The 23,173-nt window shown below is 44.8% G+C and overlaps 1 protein-coding gene across 8 annotated transcripts in view; it reads left to right on the plus strand.

Annotated features, from left to right (window-relative positions):
- The window catches only part of LOC103277646 (uncharacterized), a 111,465-nt gene that overhangs the window by 45,979 nt on the left and 42,313 nt on the right, over positions 1-23,173 (plus strand). For 7 of the 8 annotated variants that reach the window (XR_001729878.2, XM_062972097.1, XM_062972096.1 and 4 more), the window contains 3 exons: positions 2,594-2,678; positions 6,806-6,854; positions 10,085-10,175. Coding sequence is in view for 7 of the 8 variants with exons in the window: in XM_062972097.1 (XP_062828167.1) it covers positions 2,594-2,678; positions 6,806-6,854; positions 10,085-10,175 (225 nt within the window). In the remaining variant the exon portion in view is untranslated. The remainder of the gene's footprint in view (positions 1-2,593; positions 2,679-6,805; positions 6,855-10,084; positions 10,176-23,173) is intronic. The other variant, XM_062972101.1, reaches the window with a different exon arrangement.

Here is a 23,173-nt window from a genome sequence, read left to right on the forward strand (position 1 = left end):
ACATTTTAAAATGATGAAAAAAAAAAGGAAATCACAAGCAACTAAATAGTTTTAGACCAAAAACGGGCAACAGCAACCGCATTGTCCGTAGCTTTAAACAACAACTCCTCCGTGCATGAGGCAGGACATTGTGGGCAAGCATACATATGCGGAGTTGTTTGTTCTGCTCCACAGTCACACAAGGTGGAGGATTCCTCCAGGTAGTGCCACCTTGCCAAGTTGTCTTTAGATCTGCCCACTCCACTTCTGAGTCTGTTCAGGGACTTCCAAGTTGCCCATTCTTGGTTTGCCCCTGGAGGAAGACCCTCATGGGGGGCCATCCAGTTAGAATGGCCAGGTTTAGCTGCCCAGAGGGACACTCTTGCTGTTGTTGGAGGAACATCAAGAGGAGTGGTGGTTCTCATGAAGCCCTTCCTTGATTTGAGTCTGGTGGGAGGAGGCTGATAGTCATGCAGTGGGTGGCTTTCACAGTGTTATTTCTCTCACCGTTAGCAGCAACTTCCCGTCGCACGTCAGGAGGGGCAATGCCAGCTAACTTGTAGAGTTTATCAACAGGTGTAGGTTTAAGGCATCCTGTGATTATTCTGCATGTTTCGTTTAGTGCTATGTCCACTTGCGTCGCATGGGCAGACTTTTGCCAGACAGGACAGGCGTACTCAGCAGTTGAGAAAGACAAGGCCAGGGCTGATGTTCTTATTACTTGTGGGTCTGCACCCCATGAGCTGCCAGTCAGTTTCCGCAGGATGTTGTTGCGTGCAGCTACTTTGTGCTTGGTGTTTCCCCTGATGTTAGGTCCAGTCGTGACTGACTCTGGGGGTTGGTGCTTATCTCCATTTCTAAGCCGAAGAGCCGGCGTTGTCCATAGACATCTCCAGGTCATGTGGCCGGCATGACTGCATGGAGCGCCGTTACCTTCCCGCCGGAGCGGTACCTATTGATCTACTCATGTTTTCATGTTTTCATGTTTTCAAACTGCTAGGTTGGCAGGAGCTGGGGCTAACAGCGGGCGCTCATTCCGCTCCCGGGATTTGAGCCTGGGACCTTTCAGTCCACAAGTTCAGCAGCTCAGTGCTTTAACACATTTTGCCACTGGGGTTCCAACAATAACCCAGAACAGTTCAATTACAGTAATCCATGCATCATCAAAACTGCAAATGCTTAACCTGCAAATGTGGAGGGGTCGTTGTAGGGTGAAGAGAATACACCAGAAAGTGTGGAGAGTGTTTGTAATTTGGGCAGTGTCATGTGCAATGTTACTGGGATTAGGGCTGAAGTTTACATAAACTAAACAAGATAAGCCAAAGGCCATATTTCATTTATAAAGAAAACTAAAGTTTTAGGGGTCCAGCCAAGATAACAACATTCCAAAACATAAACTGATAACTAGGAGGCATCCTGAAATAAAAAATCTAATTAGTGAAGATAAGCCAAGGAGTACATACTCAGGTCCAGAATAACCAACATAAAAAGTCACAGTCCAGTAATCAAATCCCAGAAGTTCAATTGTCAGGGTCCATAAGTCAAAGGTCTGGAATCCATTAATACAAACTTAAGTCAAAATTTCAGAAATGCAGTTGTCACAGTCAAAGCCAGGAATTCAGGAATACAGACAGAGTCCATAAACAAAGTATAAGGAAGCCAAGGGCAAAGTCCAAAAATCCTACATCAGGGGTTCTCTGAAAGCAATGGGCAGCAGACCCAGGATCCAAAACAAGGATATGAAGTTGTCTGCTCACCCAGAGCTACTTCACAACCATTGAAGCTTGTCTCATCCAGACTCAACCTCTAATCTCTGGAGCCTACAAACCTTTATTTGTTCCAAAAGCTGATTAACCCTTTCCAAGCTTATTTGGAAATACTGGGAAGAGTCCTCTTCTGCTGGAGACCTATCCCCAGCAGTAGCTGTGCCAGACCAGACAGACTGTTGGCCATGATAGGCAGAGACAAGATCACTGATTCATCTGGAAGAAGAAGTGAGCATTTGCCTGTGTGGCACTTAGGTGTGGTGCATTTGTTCTTCCTTCACCATGAAACATCTGGCTTTCTCTATGAGGTTAGTATAGTTACCTTGACATAACCTGGTCCTGAATTTTATAGAGTTTTGCATACTATACCAATAACATAAGCCTAGTCTGGTAGAACTTGCAGTCAGTGTGGTTTGTCTAAAACAGGTATCATAGGTTCTTGTTAAGGCACCCCAGTTCCAATTGTATTCAATCAGTCATAGTCTATCCAAGATCAGGTGCATCTGAAAGGCTCTTATTTCACACAATGGATCTAATTTCAATCTAGGATCTAAGGCAGTCGTTCTCAACCTGTGGGTCCCCAGGTGTTTTGGCCTACAACTCCCAGAAATCCCAGCCTGTTGAAGGCCAAAACATCTGGGAACCCACAAATTGAGAACCACTGATCTAAGGGCAGAGTAGATCCTCTCTGCACATAATGTACTGGAATTGAATTGCTGAGAATCTCAAGACATTCCAAAGAGAAACTATAGAATAAAAATGTTCATAAGTGTGGTTTGTGATAACATTGCTTTTCAACACATATTTAATTTATTACCAAGTATTCTTATTTGTTTTTTTTATCACAGCTCTATATCTTTGGCGGAGTAAATGGAAAAGATTTCAATGATCTCGTAGGAATGAAATTGATAAAACCTTCAGACAGACAACCTAGTAAGTTTATTTAGGGGCTGTTTTTAAAGATCAAATGATATCACTAAGAGATCACCAGAACTTCTGATTTCCAAACTTATTTACTTTTAAAATAGAAACCACACCTTTGCAATTCTGATGGTCTTTTCCAAATTAATTTTTGTTCAGTTCAGTGGACTGACTATACGTATACGAATTAAAAGATTGGACTAGGATGACCTTCAAGATAAATGCATATAAGAGTGCATCTAATGTTACTTAAAACTGTGAGTTTTCTGGTCAGGGATTTTAGCTGAGCAATTTCACAGTTATGCTCTTTGTGAATATAAATGTACTTGTGACTTAGCCTGTTATAGAAAGTAGAGTAAGTCTGCCTTCACTATTTTCAGTCAAGTCACAAGTCGTGAGCACTTTGCAATTTTGAAATCATAGAATCATAGAATCATAGAATAGTCGAGTTGGAAGAGACCTCATGGGCCATCCAGTCCAACCCCCTGCTAAAAAGCAGGAAATCGCATTCAAAGCACCCCCGACAGATGGCCATCCAGCCTCTGCTTAAAAGCCCCCAAAGAAGGAGCCTCCACCACAGCCCCGGGGAGAGAGTTCCACTGTTGAACAGCTCTCACAGTGAGGAAGTTCTTCCTGATGTTCAGGTGGAATCTCCTTTCCTGTAGTTTGAAGTCATTGTTCCATGTCCTAGTCTGCAGGGCAGCAGAAAACAAGCTTGCTCCCTCCTCCCTATGACTTCCCTTTATGTATTTGTACATGGCTATCATGTCTCCTCTCAGCCTTCTCTTCTGCAGGCTAAACATGCCCAGCTCTTTAAGCCGCTCCTCATAGGGCTTGTTCTCCAGACCCTTAATCATTTTAGTCGCCCTCCTCTGGACGCTTTCCAGCTTGTCAACATCTCCCTTCAACTGCGGTGCCCAAAATTGGACACAGTATTCCAGGTGTGGTCTGACCAAGGCAGACTAGAGGGGGAGCATGATTTCCCTAAATCACATTTAGAAGATACTTAATTAGTTCTTTAGTTTCCTATGGCTTTTGTCCACCTTTTCACTTTCTATTTGTTTAAATTCAAAGGAAGAGTAATCCATGGCCTCCCTAGGCGGCCCTAGGTTTTTTCGCTATGTAAGCAAACCTAGGGCCACGCCCCCCCCCCAAACATACCGCCGGCGGCGCGCTCTCCAGCCGCAGAACTATGAAGGCCTCCAGGAAGGCCTTGCTTTCTCACAAGATTTCACAAAATCTCATGAGAAGAGCGAGGACTTTCTCGTTCTGCAGTGAGCAACCCGATGGTCGCTGCCACCGCTGCCTAAAGAGCGCCCCCCAAGGGCTGCGCCCCAAGCGGTGGCTTCAACAGCCTCAATGATGAACCGGCCCTGCTCCCTACTCACCCTATGTAATTGTTGGATATGGTACACTGGCTTCTGGTGCGAATCAATATAGAAGAATATATTCAGTCTCATAAAACCAATTTTACTATGTGAGGTGTTTTCAGACTGTAAAGCTAAGTTCACCCAACTTTAGGATAATATTGTTTGCAGCAGTAGAGTCAATTACATTATTGTTAGTAATTAAGGTTTCAATTATAACCAAATTAACTTTTAGATATGGGATGGGATATGCCTTCCCACTATTCCTTACCTGATTATATTGAGATCCTATCCTACATCAGAATTAGAAAATGGTTTTAAAAATGCGGAAAGCATGTATTTCTGGTGTGCATTTTCTGTATAACCCCCTCCTTTATCCCACTTCTTTCCGGTGTTCAGGACTGCATAGATGGGGCCTAAGTAAATAAAGAGACAGCCTTCAGAGTTTTTGCAAGTTACAGCAACAAAATTAAACCTTGCAGATTGTATCAACATTCCTATACTGGCTGAGTTGGAGATTTGTACACTGCCTTTCAACTCGCCTGAACTGAAATTTCCACAACTGGAGAATTGGCACCCTTGTCTGCCACCTGAAGTTGACTCATAAAAAACTGGAATTCAAGATCAGGGCCTGAAATCTAGTAATACAAAGCTGGACAAAAGTGAATGTACAGTAGAGTCTCACTTATCCAACATAAACGGGCCGGCAGAATGTTGGATAAGCGAATATGTTGGATAATAAGGAGGCATTAAGGAAAAGCCTCTTAAACATCAAATTAGGTTATGATTTTACAAATGAAGCACCAAAACATCATGTTAGACAACAAATTTGGCAGAAAAAGTATTTCTATACGCAGTAATGCTATGTAGTAATTACTGTATTTATGAATCTAGCACCAAAATATCACGATATATTGAAAACATTGACTAAAAAAATGCGTTGGATAATCCAGAACGTTGGATAAGCGAATGTTGGATAAGTGAGACTCTACTGTATATCCTTCACTGACTCTTGGTAAGGTGTCATCAGATTGCCCTTCATCAATAGTCCTACCTTGAAACAGTTTTGGGTGGCTATGAGTTGTCATTTTAAGTTTCCTACAATGACTGTATGCCATCATAGTGTTGCTCCAGAGCATTTTGAGAAATTTTAAAATGGCCAAGGAAAGAGCCAGCTGCCCAGCTCAGAGCACGCATCAGTACTAGTAGACTTTGACAGAATGCTAGAGCTGTGATGATGCCTGAGGGTGACAAATGCTCAAACCAAAGCTGACAATGAATAAAATGGGGAATACGGTGGGAGAACAGAAGCAAGATGTGCCTCCTTCTTGCTCTAATCAATGAAACAGTTTATTCTGTTTCTATTCTGTTCTATTATTGACGAGATCAGATCAATGAAGAAAGAAAACAAATCATAATGTTTGCAGAGATTTTCTATATACATTTATTCTGGCCACATCCATATTTTATACATTCAAGATGTGCCTTCACGTTTTGCATACAGATCAAAGATATGATTCCTTCTTTGGAGGATACGATTCCTTCAATTATGTTTGCAAATATGCCTGTAGCCAAGGTTCAAATCATAACAAATGGTAATGGCTAAATCTGCAAAGCCTTGAGTTTAGCTATAAACAATTGCTTCCTTTATAAAGTAGTTTTAATTGCGGTGGTAAATTATTTGTCTTGAGTTTCTAATTTCTTCATTTTCTTTCCCATTTTAGTGATTTAAAGTTCCCTTGCTGTAGTTAATATATTTATTTAGTGTTTAAAATAGTTATTAAGTTACTAATTCAGTATTAGTTCTTAGTTTCTTTGAGTTTTCTGAGGAAAGGCAGGGTTTTTAAAAAAAGTTTAAGAAAAAAAGCAGAGATAAATTACTGTTCAGTGAGCAATTCATGAATTTTTCAAGAATGATGGACTATAAAGAAATTTTCTTTTCTTATTCTTCCACTGATGTTAACTAACAATGTACCTTATATATTCGTGAAATTTTAATCAAAAATCAAACCAAAAAACCTGGCTCGACTTATCTATGGCTTAATGTGAGTACTGTACCTCAATTCTAATAAGAAAAGGAACCATACCTCTATTGAGTAGAGTGGTAAAATACAAGACCTCAATTCATCCCAAGAATACTTAAAAGAAGCTCTGTTTTCTCTGACATGATGCTGCTTGTAGCCTTTTTGCATTACTGGGTGGGAAGGTGATAGTGGTGGCCACAAGTGACTGGTCACTTGAAATGGCATTGGTGGTTTCCCCTCTCCACAGAATGACCCTCAACATATCCGCAGATTATATAAAATCTGTTATTCTGGCCCTAAAAACTGCCCTCAATTTGTACATGAGGTAGACTTATACTTTAGCTCTACTAGTAGAGCACTGTAATCCTTCGCAACAAATTAGGACTGACTATTAATCCACTGGAACACTGTTTCTCAAACTGTGCTTCTTGAGGTGTTTTGGACTTCCACACCAAGAAATCCCAGCCAGTTTACCAGCTGTTAGGAATCGTGGGAGCTAAAGTCCAAAACATCTGGACGAGCACAATTTGAGAAACTGCACTGGAGAAAGAAACCAATAATATTTTTGTATTACTGGCCATTTATTATCTGCAGAAGCTGCCATGCAAACCTGCGTGTTTTACTTGTAATAATTTAGAGAAGTAATCCATGCAATAAATGATTCTTAATGGTTTCAAGAATGACTCTCAATTTATTTTTAACCATGACAGCCTGATGAACTAATGGATATTTCTGCTCTGGATTTTAGTTATGAAGGAGATTTTTTCAGAACTGGGAATCCAAGAAATAAACAACAGGTATGTCTTCAGATGCCTTTTTCTCCTTTATCTTCTCAGAGTGGAGGGTGCAGTAACAATAACTAGTCCTGTTACATCGTTTTTCCCTTTTATGGTAATAAGGATAATAATCACAACAACTATATATATATATATATATATATATATATATATATATATATATATATAAAAGGATTTAAAAAAATTTGGCCTAGGACAAAACAACAAAACTACACATCCCAGAAACACTAAACTTGGCAACACAACCCCTCATCCATGCCTCTACGTTCATACAACAAAAAGAAAAGAAAAATAAAGTCCTAATTAGAGGGAAAGAAATAATTGTTTTTTATCCAATTGCTGCCAGTTAGAACTCTGCCCACTTGGTCTCCTAGCAACCCACTCAGCCCAGGGGACAGGCACAGTTAGGCCTCAGGCCTCTTCCCCACTGCCTATAAGATACAGATTATCTGATTTTCACTGGATTATATGGCAGTGTAGATTCAAGGCCCTTCCACACAGCTATATTACCCATTTATAATCTTATATTATCTGCTTTGAACTGGATTATCTTGAGTCCACACTGCCAGATAATTCACTTCAGTGTGCATTTTATACAGCTGTGTAGAAGGGGCCTCATATAATCCAGTTCTAAGCAGATAATATAAGATTATAAATATACAGTAGAGTCTCACTTATCCAACATAAACAGGCTGGCAGAACGTTGGATAAATTGGATAATAAGAAGGGATTAAGGAAAAGCCGATTAAACATCAAATTAGGTAATGATTATACAAATTGAGCACCAAAACATCATGTTATACAACAAATTTGACAGAAAAAGTAGTTCAGTGCTCAATAATGCTATGTTGTAATTACTGTATTTACAAATTTAGCACCAAAATATCACAATGAATTTAAAACATTGACTACAAAAACATTGACTACTAAAAGGCAGACTGCGTTGGATAATCCAGAACACTGGATAAGCGAATGTTGGATAAGTGAGATTCTACTGTAATATGAAATAATTACTGTGGTAATCCAGTCCAACCCAATTCTGCCATGGAGGACACAATCCAAGCACGCCCAACAGATGGCCACCCAGCCTCTCAATAATAATACAGTAGAGTCTCACTTATCCAACGTTCTGGATTATCCAACGCATTTTTGTAATCAATGTTTTCAATATATCATGGTATTTTGGTGCTAAATTCATAAATACAGTAATTACTACATAGCATTAATGTGTAATGAACTACTTTTTCTTTCAAATTTGTTGTATAACATGATGTTTTGGTGCTTAATTTGTAAAATCATAACCTATTTTGATGTTTAATAGGCTTTTTCTTAATCTCTCCTTATTATCCAACATATTCACTTATCCAACATTCTGCCGGCCCGTTTATGTTGGATAAGTGAGACTCTTCTGTAATAATAATAATAATAATAATAATAATAAGAAGAAGAAGAAGAAGAAGAAGAAGAAGAACATCATACAATCATAAGTTTAGGAGACACCCCTAAGGATCATCCAGTTCAACTTCCTTCTACCATGCAGGACGACACAAACCAAACAGTCCTGACAGATGGCCATCCAAGATCTGCACAGTAATAATACAAATCGAATCATAGAATCAGACAGTTAGGAGAGACCCCTAAAGGCCATCCAGTCCAACCCAACTCTGCCATTGGACGATACAATCCAAGCACTCCCAACAGATGCCCAGCCAGCCTCTCAATAATAATAAAAATAAGAATATCATACAATCCTAAGGTTAGCAGATACCCCTAAGGATCATCCAGTTCAACTTCCTTATGTCATGCAGGAGGACACAATCCAACCACTCCTGACAGATGGCCATCCAACATCTGCACAATAATAATACACATTGAATCAGCATCACACAGTTAGGAGACACCCCTAAAGGGTGTCCAACTCAATTCTGCCATGCAGGACACAATCCAAGCACTCCCAACAGATGGTCATCCAGCCTCTCAATACTAATACTAATAATAATAATAACAACAACATCATACAATCCTAAGGTTTGAAGTGACCTAAGGATCATCCAGATCAACTTCCTTCTACCATGCAGGAGGGCACAATCCAAGCACTCCTGACAGATGGCCATCCAGCCTCTACATAATAATGATGATGAAGATGAAGAAGAAGAAGAAGAAGAAGATGATGATGATGATGATGATGATAATAATAATAATAATAATAATAATAATAATAATAATAATAATAATAATAGAAGCATAGAATCCAAGAGTTTGGAGAGACCCCTAAGGGCCATCCAGCCCAACCCTTTCTACTATGCAGCATTCACAACACATGGACAACGTATAAATACTATACAGTACTACACAGGGACATAGACCCCTTCTACCCTCACCACTTTCACAGTACACAAACAATCAAATGCATACTAAACATAATGACAACCATACAACAGACATTCAATACCACCACTACCTCAACAAGTTCTCACTAACACCACCAGACAACACCACAGCAACGCGTGGCCGGGCACAGCTAGTGCCATATAATAAACTTCATTTCTTTGATAGAAAAAAAACCCTGGGGTAGTTTTCTTCATATATCTATAACCCACACCACCTAATAATAATAATAATTTATACCCTGCTTCTTCTCTCTAAAAAAAGAGACTCAAAGCAACTTACAGTAAAATCAATACAATACAATTTTACACCCAAAAGTATACAAACATTAAAATAAAATGAAATATTATTGGTATTAAAAAATAAGCAGTTTAAATCCTTAAAACCAATTCAAAAGCTCAGCTAAAATCACAATACCTATTATAAACTACTGTAATTGTGCAAAAATAATGTAAAACAGAAACAAAGCAAAATATTCCTTTAAAGAGAAATGTGAGATATTAAAAATGATGGCATGTAGCATTCACAAACAACACAGGTTTCAAAGCCTCTTTTCCCTTAATGCAGTATTTACTTGACACATTCTAATTTTTACACCAATATGACACATCTATTAAGAATGACTGACATCATTATGTGTTCCCAATATCTGATATATGAAAATAGTTTAATTTTTCACAGAAACAAAAAGTTTCAGAATAGAACTTGGTTCTTGTCTCTGATGTACAAATTCTATGAGATCTGTAGGTGTTCAGCTTAGATGAGTCGCATTTTGCATGTTGTTCATAAGAAATAAGTCTAATCCTAAATTAACTGTTAATGTGTTGCATTTGAATGTGCAGGTTTACACCCACCAAAATCCCCAAAGTGAAATATGAACTAACAGATTCTGTTTTGCTGGCTGAATCAGTTTCTCCGCTACCTCCTGTTCCAGTAAGTGCCTTGTTTTAGTTTTGCTAAGTCAAAGCCTTTACAGTTTCTCAGTCTAATAAAGGAGTGGGAACGGTGTAGATTTTTAGATGTTGGACTATAATTTCCAGTAGCCCATCTCAGAAGGTTATGGGAGTTGCAGTCCAACAATATCTGACAGGCTGTATGTGTAAGCATATGTATGTGTCTTCAAGTTGCTTGTCAACTCATGAAGGCTCCATGAATGTCATAGAGTTTTTTTCCTAGGCAAGGAATACTCAGAGGTGGTCTTGCAAGTTCCTCTGAAATATAGGCTACAGTATCTATTATTTAATAGTGGTCTCTCATCCAAGTACTAACCAGGGCTGCTTAGTTTCCAAGATCAGAGTTGATCCAATACATTTAGAGTATGTAGGCTCTGCATATTTCACAGATATCCCATAAACTTATAGAAGCCAAGAGTTTTGCTAGATTCCTACAAATTTATGGGATACATGTTCTAACATCTTACTTAAGGTATATATAGTGTAGTAAACAAAGCCATCTACTTCCTTCCTCAGTGAAATGGTTTCTGTTTGTCTTTCTGTCTTTAATCTAGTGATACTTAAAGGAAGTAATGCTTTCTGATCATTTTTAAGATGTGTTAGGCACAGTGGTGGCAAAGTGTAACATGTAATCATGACCCTGCCACACAATAATAATAACAACAACTATTACTACTTAAAGCCTTTACTGTTTTAGAAATGTTTCAGCCATGGGAGATAGATTTTTTTCTAAACAGGAAATGATTTTTATTCATTTCCAGATTTAAAAACTACCCTTCCTGGATTTAAATCATACCGAAGCAGAATTGATCCCCATGACCCTTAAAGAAAATGAGGGATCTTCTATAATTTTTTTTGAAACGGGGACTAGGTATGCTTGCAGCCCACAGGCTTCAGGCAATTGCCTATTCTGGTTTGGGATTTCTGCATCAATTTTATCTTGCTTGATACAGGTTGATGGGAGCAATAATAGCAAAGACTGGTGTTACCACCTGTCCTCTTGGTACTATCCCTTGTCATTTTGATGCCAACACATAGCAGCTTCTTGCACTGTTAATTGCTTGCTTTACCGCTAAATGGGATTATGTAAGAATTGTTTCTTGGAAAAGCCAGTTTCTCTTTGTTCCTCTTAAATCCCTATGTTAACATAGGAGGAGATGATGCACATTAAAAGGCTGTTTATAATAAACATAGGATATAGTTGTCATCTGACATGGAACTGATATTTATGAAGATGAACATTTTGAATAGAATGATCCATGTTACATGTGCAGCTAAAACTGATGCAAACTTGTAGCTGTTCCTGTGGGAAAAACTGACAAATGGTCTTATTCCTTTGTGTAGTATTCTATGTTGGTTGTCATAGAATCAATAATGCATGTGTTAATGACTTTGTCAGTATCTGTACAAAAACAAAAGTATTCCCAAAGCATGAAACTTGATGGTGTCTTGACAATTATGTTATACATTTTCCTGCAGTGAGTACATTTTTTCCTGCAGTGAGTACAACCTTGTATGATGCTCCTATTTAAAAATCACTATCAATTTCAAGTTTTACTCACCTAGCCAGATATTTATTTGGATTCAAAGCAGAAACTGTGCATAGCTCAAGGCAATACTTTGAAAACATCCTGTTAAGGCCTTTGATCCTGCCTATGACATGAGATCATATCATCATCCAAGATGGCCCAGACTTCCAGACAGCACAGTAGGGTCTTCTCAGGGGTGATATCACAGTTGTTGAATATTGCCAGCTATGAACAGGCCTGTAGCAAAGGGGGGGGGGGTAGGGTTTCAACCCCCCCCTGAAATTTTTCAGGTTATAAAAAAAAACCTGGTTTACTCATGAATCTTAACTGGTTAACCAAATCCCCATGCTAAGTCTATGAGACGCAAAACATTAAGAGTCCCTCCAGGCACTATCTCAAGCAGATATTGACAGGTTTGTAGCCGGGTGTGTGTGCTAGGGGTTCAACCCCCCCAAATTTTCAAAACCCCTCCCGAAATTTTTTCCTGGCTACGGCCCTGGCTATGAATGTTAGACAGGCACCAACGCTGAACAGCTTTTTGTGGCTGTTGAAAACAACCCTTTCCAAATAGGACTATGTTTAGAAACTTAGCCTATATGTTAAACCAAGAACAAGTAATGTCCTAAAGTTTGAAGGGAATCACATGACCTCTTTCCATTCCTCTAGTTTAACATCATCATCATCATTTACATGTTATTCTTTCATCTCCATGTGACTGCTGTGCCCTGCAGCCTAGACTTCTCCGGGTGTCACGACCCAGGCTGCAGAGCACCAATAACCATACACAGAGGCCAGAATCTATCTAATATCTTTATTAAGGAAATATATAAAGTCAATAAAAATAAGTGTAGAATGTAGTTCAGAAGAAGACCTTTCAGGAAAGGTCAATTATAGTCCAAGAAAACAATGTCCAATATAAAATATTAAGGTCCAAAGTTGTAATCCAATAACCGAAACACTCACTTTGCCAAGCAAAGTGAGGGGAGATGACAAGGTTCTTAGTCCAAGGAACTTGAGGCAAGGCTAGGAAGTAAACTTGATTCTTGGAACACAAGGCTTGATACAAGGCAGCAAGGAACGAGGAACAGGGACAAAATCCGTGGTAAAATACTTGGCAAGGTCCTGGAAGACAAGGCTGAGTCCTAGGAAGCAAGGCAAGGTCCGTGGAGGTAAACAAGGCTGGGAACGGGAACGAAGGCTTGGAAACAGAAACGAAGGCTTGGAAGCGGGAGTAGCGCTGTCCACACACAACCTACTCCAGTTGCTGACGAATTGACTCCGCAAAATTCCTTCAGGGCAAAGAACCTAAATAGGGTCTCGTTTTCCCACCAAAGAACACTTCTCTGGGGAACCAGAACCGAAAGTCAATCTCTGTGTCCAGATGCATGACTCCCTAAAATTTCTCATGAAAGCAGTCTTAATCAGCTGAATGCCTGGCTGCGATTCTCAGGCTTCTGCGATTAGCCTGCTGAACTCCTTTCTGTTGTTGATAATAGTTACGGCGAGAAAATGGGGGAGATTTTGACTCAGGGCTTGTTTGGCAGCTTTCTGGAAGACAAACCTCCTGCAGGTGCAAGGGCTCCAATTCTGGCTGGGAAAATTCCAATTCTGGCTGAAACGGTGGAAAACCCAAGTTTTCCTCTTCATCTGTCACCACAGCGCTAGGAACGGGACTACATGGCCCATGAGTCATCACACTATCCCCCTCCTCAAGCCCCCTCTCAAAATAGGGCTCTCTCCCCGAGGCGCGAGGCCGCGGCTTGGTGGGGTAGGTCTGATGGAAGCGGCGGGTTAAATCGGGGGCATGGACTGTGGAAGCGTCTTCCCATGAGCGTTCCTCGGGGCCAAAACCCACCCAGTCAATGAGATATTGCAGGCGGCGGCGGTGAAAGCGAGAATCCAAAATGTCCTGAACCTCGAACTCCTCCTCCCCATCCACCAAAACAGGAGGGGGGGCCGGCCGGTCTGCATCAGGGCGCACACCATCCGCCGGAAGGAGCAGGGAGCGATGGAACACTGGATGAATGCGCATAGAGCGCGGAAGTTGGAGTTTGAAAGTCATGGGGTTAAGTTGCGCCACCACCGGATAGGGACCAATGAAACGGGCATCTAACTTCCGGCAAGGGCGATGGGAGGGCAAAAAGCGAGTGGACAGAAGAACCCGGTCTCCTACCTTGATTTCGGGGCCCGGCTGGCGATGTTTGTCAGCGTGGCATTTATAGTCCTCCTTGGCTTGGTCTAGTTGCTGGAGCAAAAGTTGTTGCACCGCTGTGAGTTCCTGCAGCCAGTCCTCTGCTGCGGGAACTTCTGAGGTTTCAACAATAGAAGGGAAGAAACGTGGATGGAAGCCGTAGTTTGCAAAGAACGGGGTTTCTTTAGTTGAAGCCTGGACACCATTGTTAAAGGCAAACTCCGACAGCGGTAACAGGGAAGCCCAATTGTCCTGCTGATAGTTTACATAACAGCGAAGGTATTGTTCCAGAGTGGCATTGGTGCGCTCAGTTTGCCCATCCGTTTGGGGATGGTGAGCCGAAGATAAACGAGAGTCTATGCCCAATAGTTTTTGTAGTGCTTTCCAGAAACGAGAGGTGAATTGAGACCCACGGTCTGTGACCAAACTCTTGGGCAAACCATGCAATCTGAAAACATGCTGAAGGAATAAATCTGCAGTCTCCTTGGCCGTGGGGAGGCCATCGCAGGGAATGAAATGGGCTAGCTTGGTAAAAAGGTCCACCACCACTAGGATCGTGGTGAATCCACAGGAAGGTGGTAGATCAGTGATAAAATCCGCAGAGATTATTTCCCATGGGCGAGATGGGGTAGGAAGGGGTTGCAGAAGCCCTGAGGGCTTCTCTCTTCTTGTCTTGGAGCGCTGGCATACTGGGCAGGAATTGACATATTTTTCCACATCCTTGCGGATCTTGGGCCACCAGAAATCTCTTAGGATCAAATGCATGGTTTTAAATAGTCCGAAATGCCCTGCTGGCTTGCAGTCGTGACACAGACGAAGTGCCTTTTCCCTGCCCGGTCCTGGAGGGATGTAGACATGGTTTCTATAGCAAAGTAACCCATCCTTAAGCGAGAAGGGAAACTGTAGTCCTTGGCGAAGTTGGTCCTGAGCCCAGGCATCTGCTTGTTGACTGGCCCTGATTTCCTGAGCACAAAGGGGCCCTGGAGTAGAGGGAGCTGAATCAATTAGAGTGGATTTGGTATTTCCCACAGTGAGCGTGGCAAAGTTCTCGGGCTGCAGCAGTTGGGATTCAAAGGTCTCTTTGCGCCCTGCAACATATTCCAGTTTCCGTGACAGAGCATCTGCTTGCTTGGTCTGGGCTGGGGTTACATAGTGGATTTGGAAGTTGAAACGCTCAAAGAATAAAGCCCAGCGTTGTTGCCTCTGATTTAGCTTGCGGGCAGTTCTTAGATGCTCTAGATTCCGATGATCAGTATGGACCTCAATGGGAAATTTGGCCCCTTCTAACCAATGTCTCCAAGTTTCAAAGGCTGCCTTTATGGCCAAAAGTTCCTTTTCCCAAATAGTATAATTTCTCTCTGGTGCGGTCAGTTGACGGGAGTAAAAGGCACAAGGGTGAAGATGATCTCCCACTGGTTGTAAGAGTACAGCCCCAATTGCCACATCGGAGGCGTCCGCCTGTACGACAAAAGGGGTTTCAGGATCTGGGTGTTGAAGGATTGGCTGGGACGTGAATAATTTCTTTAGCTGTTGGAATCCTTTCTCTGCTTGCTCTGTCCAGCGGAAAGGCTGCTTCCCACGGATGCAGCTGGTGATTGGATCAGACCAGCGGGCAAAGTCTGGAATGAACTTGCGGTAGTAGTTCGCGAACCCCAAGAAGCGTTGCACCTCTTTCTTGTTGGTTGGCGCCCGCCATTCCAATACTGCTGAAACTTTTGCCGGGTCCATGGTGAGCCCTAGTGGCGAGACACGATATCCCAGGAAATCTACCTCTTGTAGATCAAAAGCGCATTTTTCCAGCTTGGCATAAAGTCCATGATCTCGCAATCGTTGTAACACCATTCTAACGTGGTTCTCATGTTCTGATTGTGATCTAGAAAACACCAAAAAATCGTCCAGGTAGATAATCAAGAACCGGTCTAGATAATCCTGAAAGATATCGTTGACAAAATGTTGAAACGTTGCGGGAGCTCCACATAAACCGAAATTCATGACCAGGGTTTCGAATAAACCGAATTTAGTCTGGAAGGCGGTCTTCCACTCGTCCCCTTCCCTGATGCGAACTAGATTATAAGCTCCTCGAAGATCCAGTTTGGTGTAAACCTTGGCCCCTCGAAGCCGGTCTAATAGGTCCGAGATCAAGGGCAGGGGATACCGGTTTCGCTTAGTGATATTGTTCAATGCTCTATAGTCCACCACCAAGCGTAGGTCCCCTGACTTCTTTTTTACAAACATCACTGGGGAAGCGGCTGGGGATTGAGAGGGTCTAATAAACCCCTTGCGGAGGTTTGTCTCTAAAAACTCCCTGAGAGCTTCTTGCTCCGGTTCAGTCAGGGAGTAGAGGTGTCCTCGCGGGATCGGGGCCCCCTCCACCAAGTCAATGGCACAGTCATAAGGTCTATGCGGGGGTAGTCTCTCGGCTTCTTTTTCATTGAATACGTCCCAATACTCTGAGTACTTCTTGGGCAAGGTGATGATGGGTTCAGCATCTGTGGCATGGCAGACCTTGGCTACAAGACAATGGTTTTGGCAATATTTTGAAGCAAACTGCAGTTCTCTGTTGGACCAGGAGATGTTTGGGTCGTGGAGTGTCAGCCATGGGATTCCCAAAATCACAGGGAAGTGGGGAACCTCGGTAACAAAGAAGGAAATCTCTTCCATGTGTTCCCTTATCCACATTCTGGTGGGTTCTGACCACTGGCTTACTGGACCTGTCTTGAGGGGGCGGCCGTCTATGGCCTGCACCACACGGGCGTTCTTGAAATCGTGATATTGTAATCCCAGAGAGTCGGCATACTCTCTATCAATGAAATTGTTTGTGGCTCCTGAGTCTATCATGGCATGGATCATGACGGGTCCTTTTTTCGCTGACCACAAGGTGACCACTAGGAGAAATAGGACCCCGGTTGGCGGCTCTTGAGTGGGGTTTTTGACCGGGTTGGCGAGCCTCTCTACGCCCAGTCGCTGGCTTCCCCCGCCGGCTTCACGCCAGCCGCCTCAGACGCCTTCGTCTCCGTGGAGGACGCCGCCGCCAGACGGGCGGCGGGCTTCCCTTTGGCTGGGCACTCTCTGGCAAAGTGGCCCCCGTTCCCGCAGTACCAACAGAGATTTAGGCGTTGGCGGCGGGCCTTCTCGGCAGCATCTAATCTGGGTCGCACATTGCCCAGCTGCATCGGCACCTCCTCGCTTCCTCTGGGGTATGGGGCTGGTGGCGGGGGTCTCCACACTGGACGCGGCTGGACGCCGGTGGGAGCGGGAGGTTTCGCTCCAGCCCTACCGCTCTGGCCTCGGATCCATTGCTTTCTGTTGGCAAGCATGACTTCAGCCCGTAAACATTGTTCAATGAGTCCTTCAAGGGAGTGTGGAGGATCCACCTTGGAGATTTCCGCCAGCATCTCGATGTTGAGACCCTCCCGAAATTGTCCTCTGAGGGCTATGTCGTTCCAGCCGGTGTTATGGGCCAGCACTCGGAACTCGGCTATGTACTGGGACAAGGGTCTGTCCCCTTGGGAGAGGCGCCGGAGTTTGTGGCCGGCTGCCTCCAAATTGTCTTCGATCCCCCAAGTCGCCTTAATGTGATCCAAGAAGTGTTGCGCGGATCTTAGATGTGGGGAGACTTGGTCGAACAGTGCCGTCGCCCAGTTGGCCGCTGGCCCGTCTAGGAGACTGTAGATCCACGCCACCTTGATGTCTTCTTGGGGAAACTCGGCATTACGGGCCTCTAGATAAGCCTGGCATTGGCGACGGAAAACATGAACCTTAGAAGCTTCTCCAGAAAACTTGGTTGGCAACGCCAGGGCCGGGAGACGGATTCCGCGTTCCTTCAATCCCCTTATTTCTCCCTCCTGCGCATTGAGCTTATCACGGATGCGGTCCACTTCATCCTTGTCGATGGTGTAGCTGAGTGGCTGGGCCCCCGGTCCGGCTCCGGTAGACATTCTGGCCTAGGTTAATTGGTGCTTAGGGCGGCGGAGTCAAACTGTCACGACCCAGGCTGCAGAGCACCAATAACCATACACAGAGGCCAGAATCTATCTAATATCTTTATTAAGGAAATATATAAAGTCAATAAAAATAAGTGTAGAATGTAGTTCAGAAGAAGACCTTTCAGGAAAGGTCAATTATAGTCCAAGAAAACAATGTCCAATATAAAATATTAAGGTCCAAAGTTGTAATCCAATAACCGAAACACTCACTTTGCCAAGCAAAGTGAGGGGAGATGACAAGGTTCTTAGTCCAAGGAACTTGAGGCAAGGCTAGGAAGTAAACTTGATTCTTGGAACACAAGGCTTGATACAAGGCAGCAAGGAACGAGGAACAGGGACAAAATCCGTGGTAAAATACTTGGCAAGGTCCTGGAAGACAAGGCTGAGTCCTAGGAAGCAAGGCAAGGTCCGTGGAGGTAAACAAGGCTGGGAACGGGAACGAAGGCTTGGAAACAGAAACGAAGGCTTGGAAGCGGGAGTAGCGCTGTCCACACACAACCTACTCCAGTTGCTGACGAATTGACTCCGCAAAATTCCTTCAGGGCAAAGAACCTAAATAGGGTCTCGTTTTCCCACCAAAGAACACTTCTCTGGGGAACCAGAACCGAAAGTCAATCTCTGTGTCCAGATGCATGACTCCCTAAAATTTCTCATGAAAGCAGTCTTAATCAGCTGAATGCCTGGCTGCGATTCTCAGGCTTCTGCGATTAGCCTGCTGAACTCCTTTCTGTTGTTGATAATAGTTACGGCGAGAAAATGGGGGAGATTTTGACTCAGGGCTTGTTTGGCAGCTTTCTGGAAGACAAACCTCCTGCAGGTGCAAGGGCTCCAATTCTGGCTGGGAAAATTCCAATTCTGGCTGAAACGGTGGAAAACCCAAGTTTTCCTCTTCATCTGTCACCACAGCGCTAGGAACGGGACTACATGGCCCATGAGTCATCACACTATCCCCCTCCTCAAGCCCCCTCTCAAAATAGGGCTCTCTCCCCGAGGCGCGAGGCCGCGGCTTGGTGGGGTAGGTCTGATGGAAGCGGCGGGTTAAATCGGGGGCATGGACTGTGGAAGCGTCTTCCCATGAGCGTTCCTCGGGGCCAAAACCCACCCAGTCAATGAGATATTGCAGGCGGCGGCGGTGAAAGCGAGAATCCAAAATGTCCTGAACCTCGAACTCCTCCTCCCCATCCACCAAAACAGGAGGGGGGGCCGGCCGGTCTGCATCAGGGCGCACACCATCCGCCGGAAGGAGCAGGGAGCGATGGAACACTGGATGAATGCGCATAGAGCGCGGAAGTTGGAGTTTGAAAGTCATGGGGTTAAGTTGCGCCACCACCGGATAGGGACCAATGAAACGGGCATCTAACTTCCGGCAAGGGCGATGGGAGGGCAAAAAGCGAGTGGACAGAAGAACCCGGTCTCCTACCTTGATTTCGGGGCCCGGCTGGCGATGTTTGTCAGCGTGGCATTTATAGTCCTCCTTGGCTTGGTCTAGTTGCTGGAGCAAAAGTTGTTGCACCGCTGTGAGTTCCTGCAGCCAGTCCTCTGCTGCGGGAACTTCTGAGGTTTCAACAATAGAAGGGAAGAAACGTGGATGGAAGCCGTAGTTTGCAAAGAACGGGGTTTCTTTAGTTGAAGCCTGGACACCATTGTTAAAGGCAAACTCCGACAGCGGTAACAGGGAAGCCCAATTGTCCTGCTGATAGTTTACATAACAGCGAAGGTATTGTTCCAGAGTGGCATTGGTGCGCTCAGTTTGCCCATCCGTTTGGGGATGGTGAGCCGAAGATAAACGAGAGTCTATGCCCAATAGTTTTTGTAGTGCTTTCCAGAAACGAGAGGTGAATTGAGACCCACGGTCTGTGACCAAACTCTTGGGCAAACCATGCAATCTGAAAACATGCTGAAGGAATAAATCTGCAGTCTCCTTGGCCGTGGGGAGGCCATCGCAGGGAATGAAATGGGCTAGCTTGGTAAAAAGGTCCACCACCACTAGGATCGTGGTGAATCCACAGGAAGGTGGTAGATCAGTGATAAAATCCGCAGAGATTATTTCCCATGGGCGAGATGGGGTAGGAAGGGGTTGCAGAAGCCCTGAGGGCTTCTCTCTTCTTGTCTTGGAGCGCTGGCATACTGGGCAGGAATTGACATATTTTTCCACATCCTTGCGGATCTTGGGCCACCAGAAATCTCTTAGGATCAAATGCATGGTTTTAAATAGTCCGAAATGCCCTGCTGGCTTGCAGTCGTGACACAGACGAAGTGCCTTTTCCCTGCCCGGTCCTGGAGGGATGTAGACATGGTTTCTATAGCAAAGTAACCCATCCTTAAGCGAGAAGGGAAACTGTAGTCCTTGGCGAAGTTGGTCCTGAGCCCAGGCATCTGCTTGTTGACTGGCCCTGATTTCCTGAGCACAAAGGGGCCCTGGAGTAGAGGGAGCTGAATCAATTAGAGTGGATTTGGTATTTCCCACAGTGAGCGTGGCAAAGTTCTCGGGCTGCAGCAGTTGGGATTCAAAGGTCTCTTTGCGCCCTGCAACATATTCCAGTTTCCGTGACAGAGCATCTGCTTGCTTGGTCTGGGCTGGGGTTACATAGTGGATTTGGAAGTTGAAACGCTCAAAGAATAAAGCCCAGCGTTGTTGCCTCTGATTTAGCTTGCGGGCAGTTCTTAGATGCTCTAGATTCCGATGATCAGTATGGACCTCAATGGGAAATTTGGCCCCTTCTAACCAATGTCTCCAAGTTTCAAAGGCTGCCTTTATGGCCAAAAGTTCCTTTTCCCAAATAGTATAATTTCTCTCTGGTGCGGTCAGTTGACGGGAGTAAAAGGCACAAGGGTGAAGATGATCTCCCACTGGTTGTAAGAGTACAGCCCCAATTGCCACATCGGAGGCGTCCGCCTGTACGACAAAAGGGGTTTCAGGATCTGGGTGTTGAAGGATTGGCTGGGACGTGAATAATTTCTTTAGCTGTTGGAATCCTTTCTCTGCTTGCTCTGTCCAGCGGAAAGGCTGCTTCCCACGGATGCAGCTGGTGATTGGATCAGACCAGCGGGCAAAGTCTGGAATGAACTTGCGGTAGTAGTTCGCGAACCCCAAGAAGCGTTGCACCTCTTTCTTGTTGGTTGGCGCCCGCCATTCCAATACTGCTGAAACTTTTGCCGGGTCCATGGTGAGCCCTAGTGGCGAGACACGATATCCCAGGAAATCTACCTCTTGTAGATCAAAAGCGCATTTTTCCAGCTTGGCATAAAGTCCATGATCTCGCAATCGTTGTAACACCATTCTAACGTGGTTCTCATGTTCTGATTGTGATCTAGAAAACACCAAAAAATCGTCCAGGTAGATAATCAAGAACCGGTCTAGATAATCCTGAAAGATATCGTTGACAAAATGTTGAAACGTTGAGGGAGCTCCACATAAACCGAAATTCATGACCAGGGTTTCGAATAAACCGAATTTAGTCTGGAAGGCGGTCTTCCACTCGTCCCCTTCCCTGATGCGAACTAGATTATAAGCTCCTCGAAGATCCAGTTTGGTGTAAACCTTGGCCCCTCGAAGCCGGTCTAATAGGTCCGAGATCAAGGGCAGGGGATACCGGTTTCGCTTAGTGATATTGTTCAATGCTCTATAGTCCACCACCAAGCGTAGGTCCCCTGACTTCTTTTTTACAAACATCACTGGGGAAGCGGCTGGGGATTGAGAGGGTCTAATAAACCCCTTGCGGAGGTTTGTCTCTAAAAACTCCCTGAGAGCTTCTTGCTCCGGTTCAGTCAGGGAGTAGAGGTGTCCTCGCGGGATCGGGGCCCCCTCCACCAAGTCAATGGCACAGTCATAAGGTCTATGCGGGGGTAGTCTCTCGGCTTCTTTTTCATTGAATACGTCCCAATACTCTGAGTACTTCTTGGGCAAGGTGATGATGGGTTCAGCATCTGTGGCATGGCAGACCTTGGCTACAAGACAATGGTTTTGGCAATATTTTGAAGCAAACTGCAGTTCTCTGTTGGACCAGGAGATGTTTGGGTCGTGGAGTGTCAGCCATGGGATTCCCAAAATCACAGGGAAGTGGGGAACCTCGGTAACAAAGAAGGAAATCTCTTCCATGTGTTCCCTTATCCACATTCTGGTGGGTTCTGACCACTGGCTTACTGGACCTGTCTTGAGGGGGCGGCCGTCTATGGCCTGCACCACACGGGCGTTCTTGAAATCGTGATATTGTAATCCCAGAGAGTCGGCATACTCTCTATCAATGAAATTGTTTGTGGCTCCTGAGTCTATCATGGCATGGATCATGACGGGTCCTTTTTTCGCTGACCACAAGGTGACCACTAGGAGAAATAGGACCCCGGTTGGCGGCTCTTGAGTGGGGTTTTTGACCGGGTTGGCGAGCCTCTCTACGCCCAGTCGCTGGCTTCCCCCGCCGGCTTCACGCCAGCCGCCTCAGACGCCTTCGTCTCCGTGGAGGACGCCGCCGCCAGACGGGCGGCGGGCTTCCCTTTGGCTGGGCACTCTCTGGCAAAGTGGCCCCCGTTCCCGCAGTACCAACAGAGATTTAGGCGTTGGCGGCGGGCCTTCTCGGCAGCATCTAATCTGGGTCGCACATTGCCCAGCTGCATCGGCACCTCCTCGCTTCCTCTGGGGTATGGGGCTGGTGGCGGGGGTCTCCACACTGGACGCGGCTGGACGCCGGTGGGAGCGGGAGGTTTCGCTCCAGCCCTACCGCTCTGGCCTCGGATCCATTGCTTTCTGTTGGCAAGCATGACTTCAGCCCGTAAACATTGTTCAATGAGTCCTTCAAGGGAGTGTGGAGGATCCACCTTGGAGATTTCCGCCAGCATCTCGATGTTGAGACCCTCCCGAAATTGTCCTCTGAGGGCTATGTCGTTCCAGCCGGTGTTATGGGCCAGCACTCGGAACTCGGCTATGTACTGGGACAAGGGTCTGTCCCCTTGGGAGAGGCGCCGGAGTTTGTGGCCGGCTGCCTCCAAATTGTCTTCGATCCCCCAAGTCGCCTTAATGTGATCCAAGAAGTGTTGCGCGGATCTTAGATGTGGGGAGACTTGGTCGAACAGTGCCGTCGCCCAGTTGGCCGCTGGCCCGTCTAGGAGACTGTAGATCCACGCCACCTTGATGTCTTCTTGGGGAAACTCGGCATTACGGGCCTCTAGATAAGCCTGGCATTGGCGACGGAAAACATGAACCTTAGAAGCTTCTCCAGAAAACTTGGTTGGCAACGCCAGGGCCGGGAGACGGATTCCGCGTTCCTTCAATCCCCTT

This window comes from Anolis carolinensis, chromosome 2, assembly GCF_035594765.1.
Source record: "Anolis carolinensis isolate JA03-04 chromosome 2, rAnoCar3.1.pri, whole genome shotgun sequence".
Taxonomy (NCBI): Eukaryota; Metazoa; Chordata; class Lepidosauria; order Squamata; family Dactyloidae; genus Anolis; species Anolis carolinensis.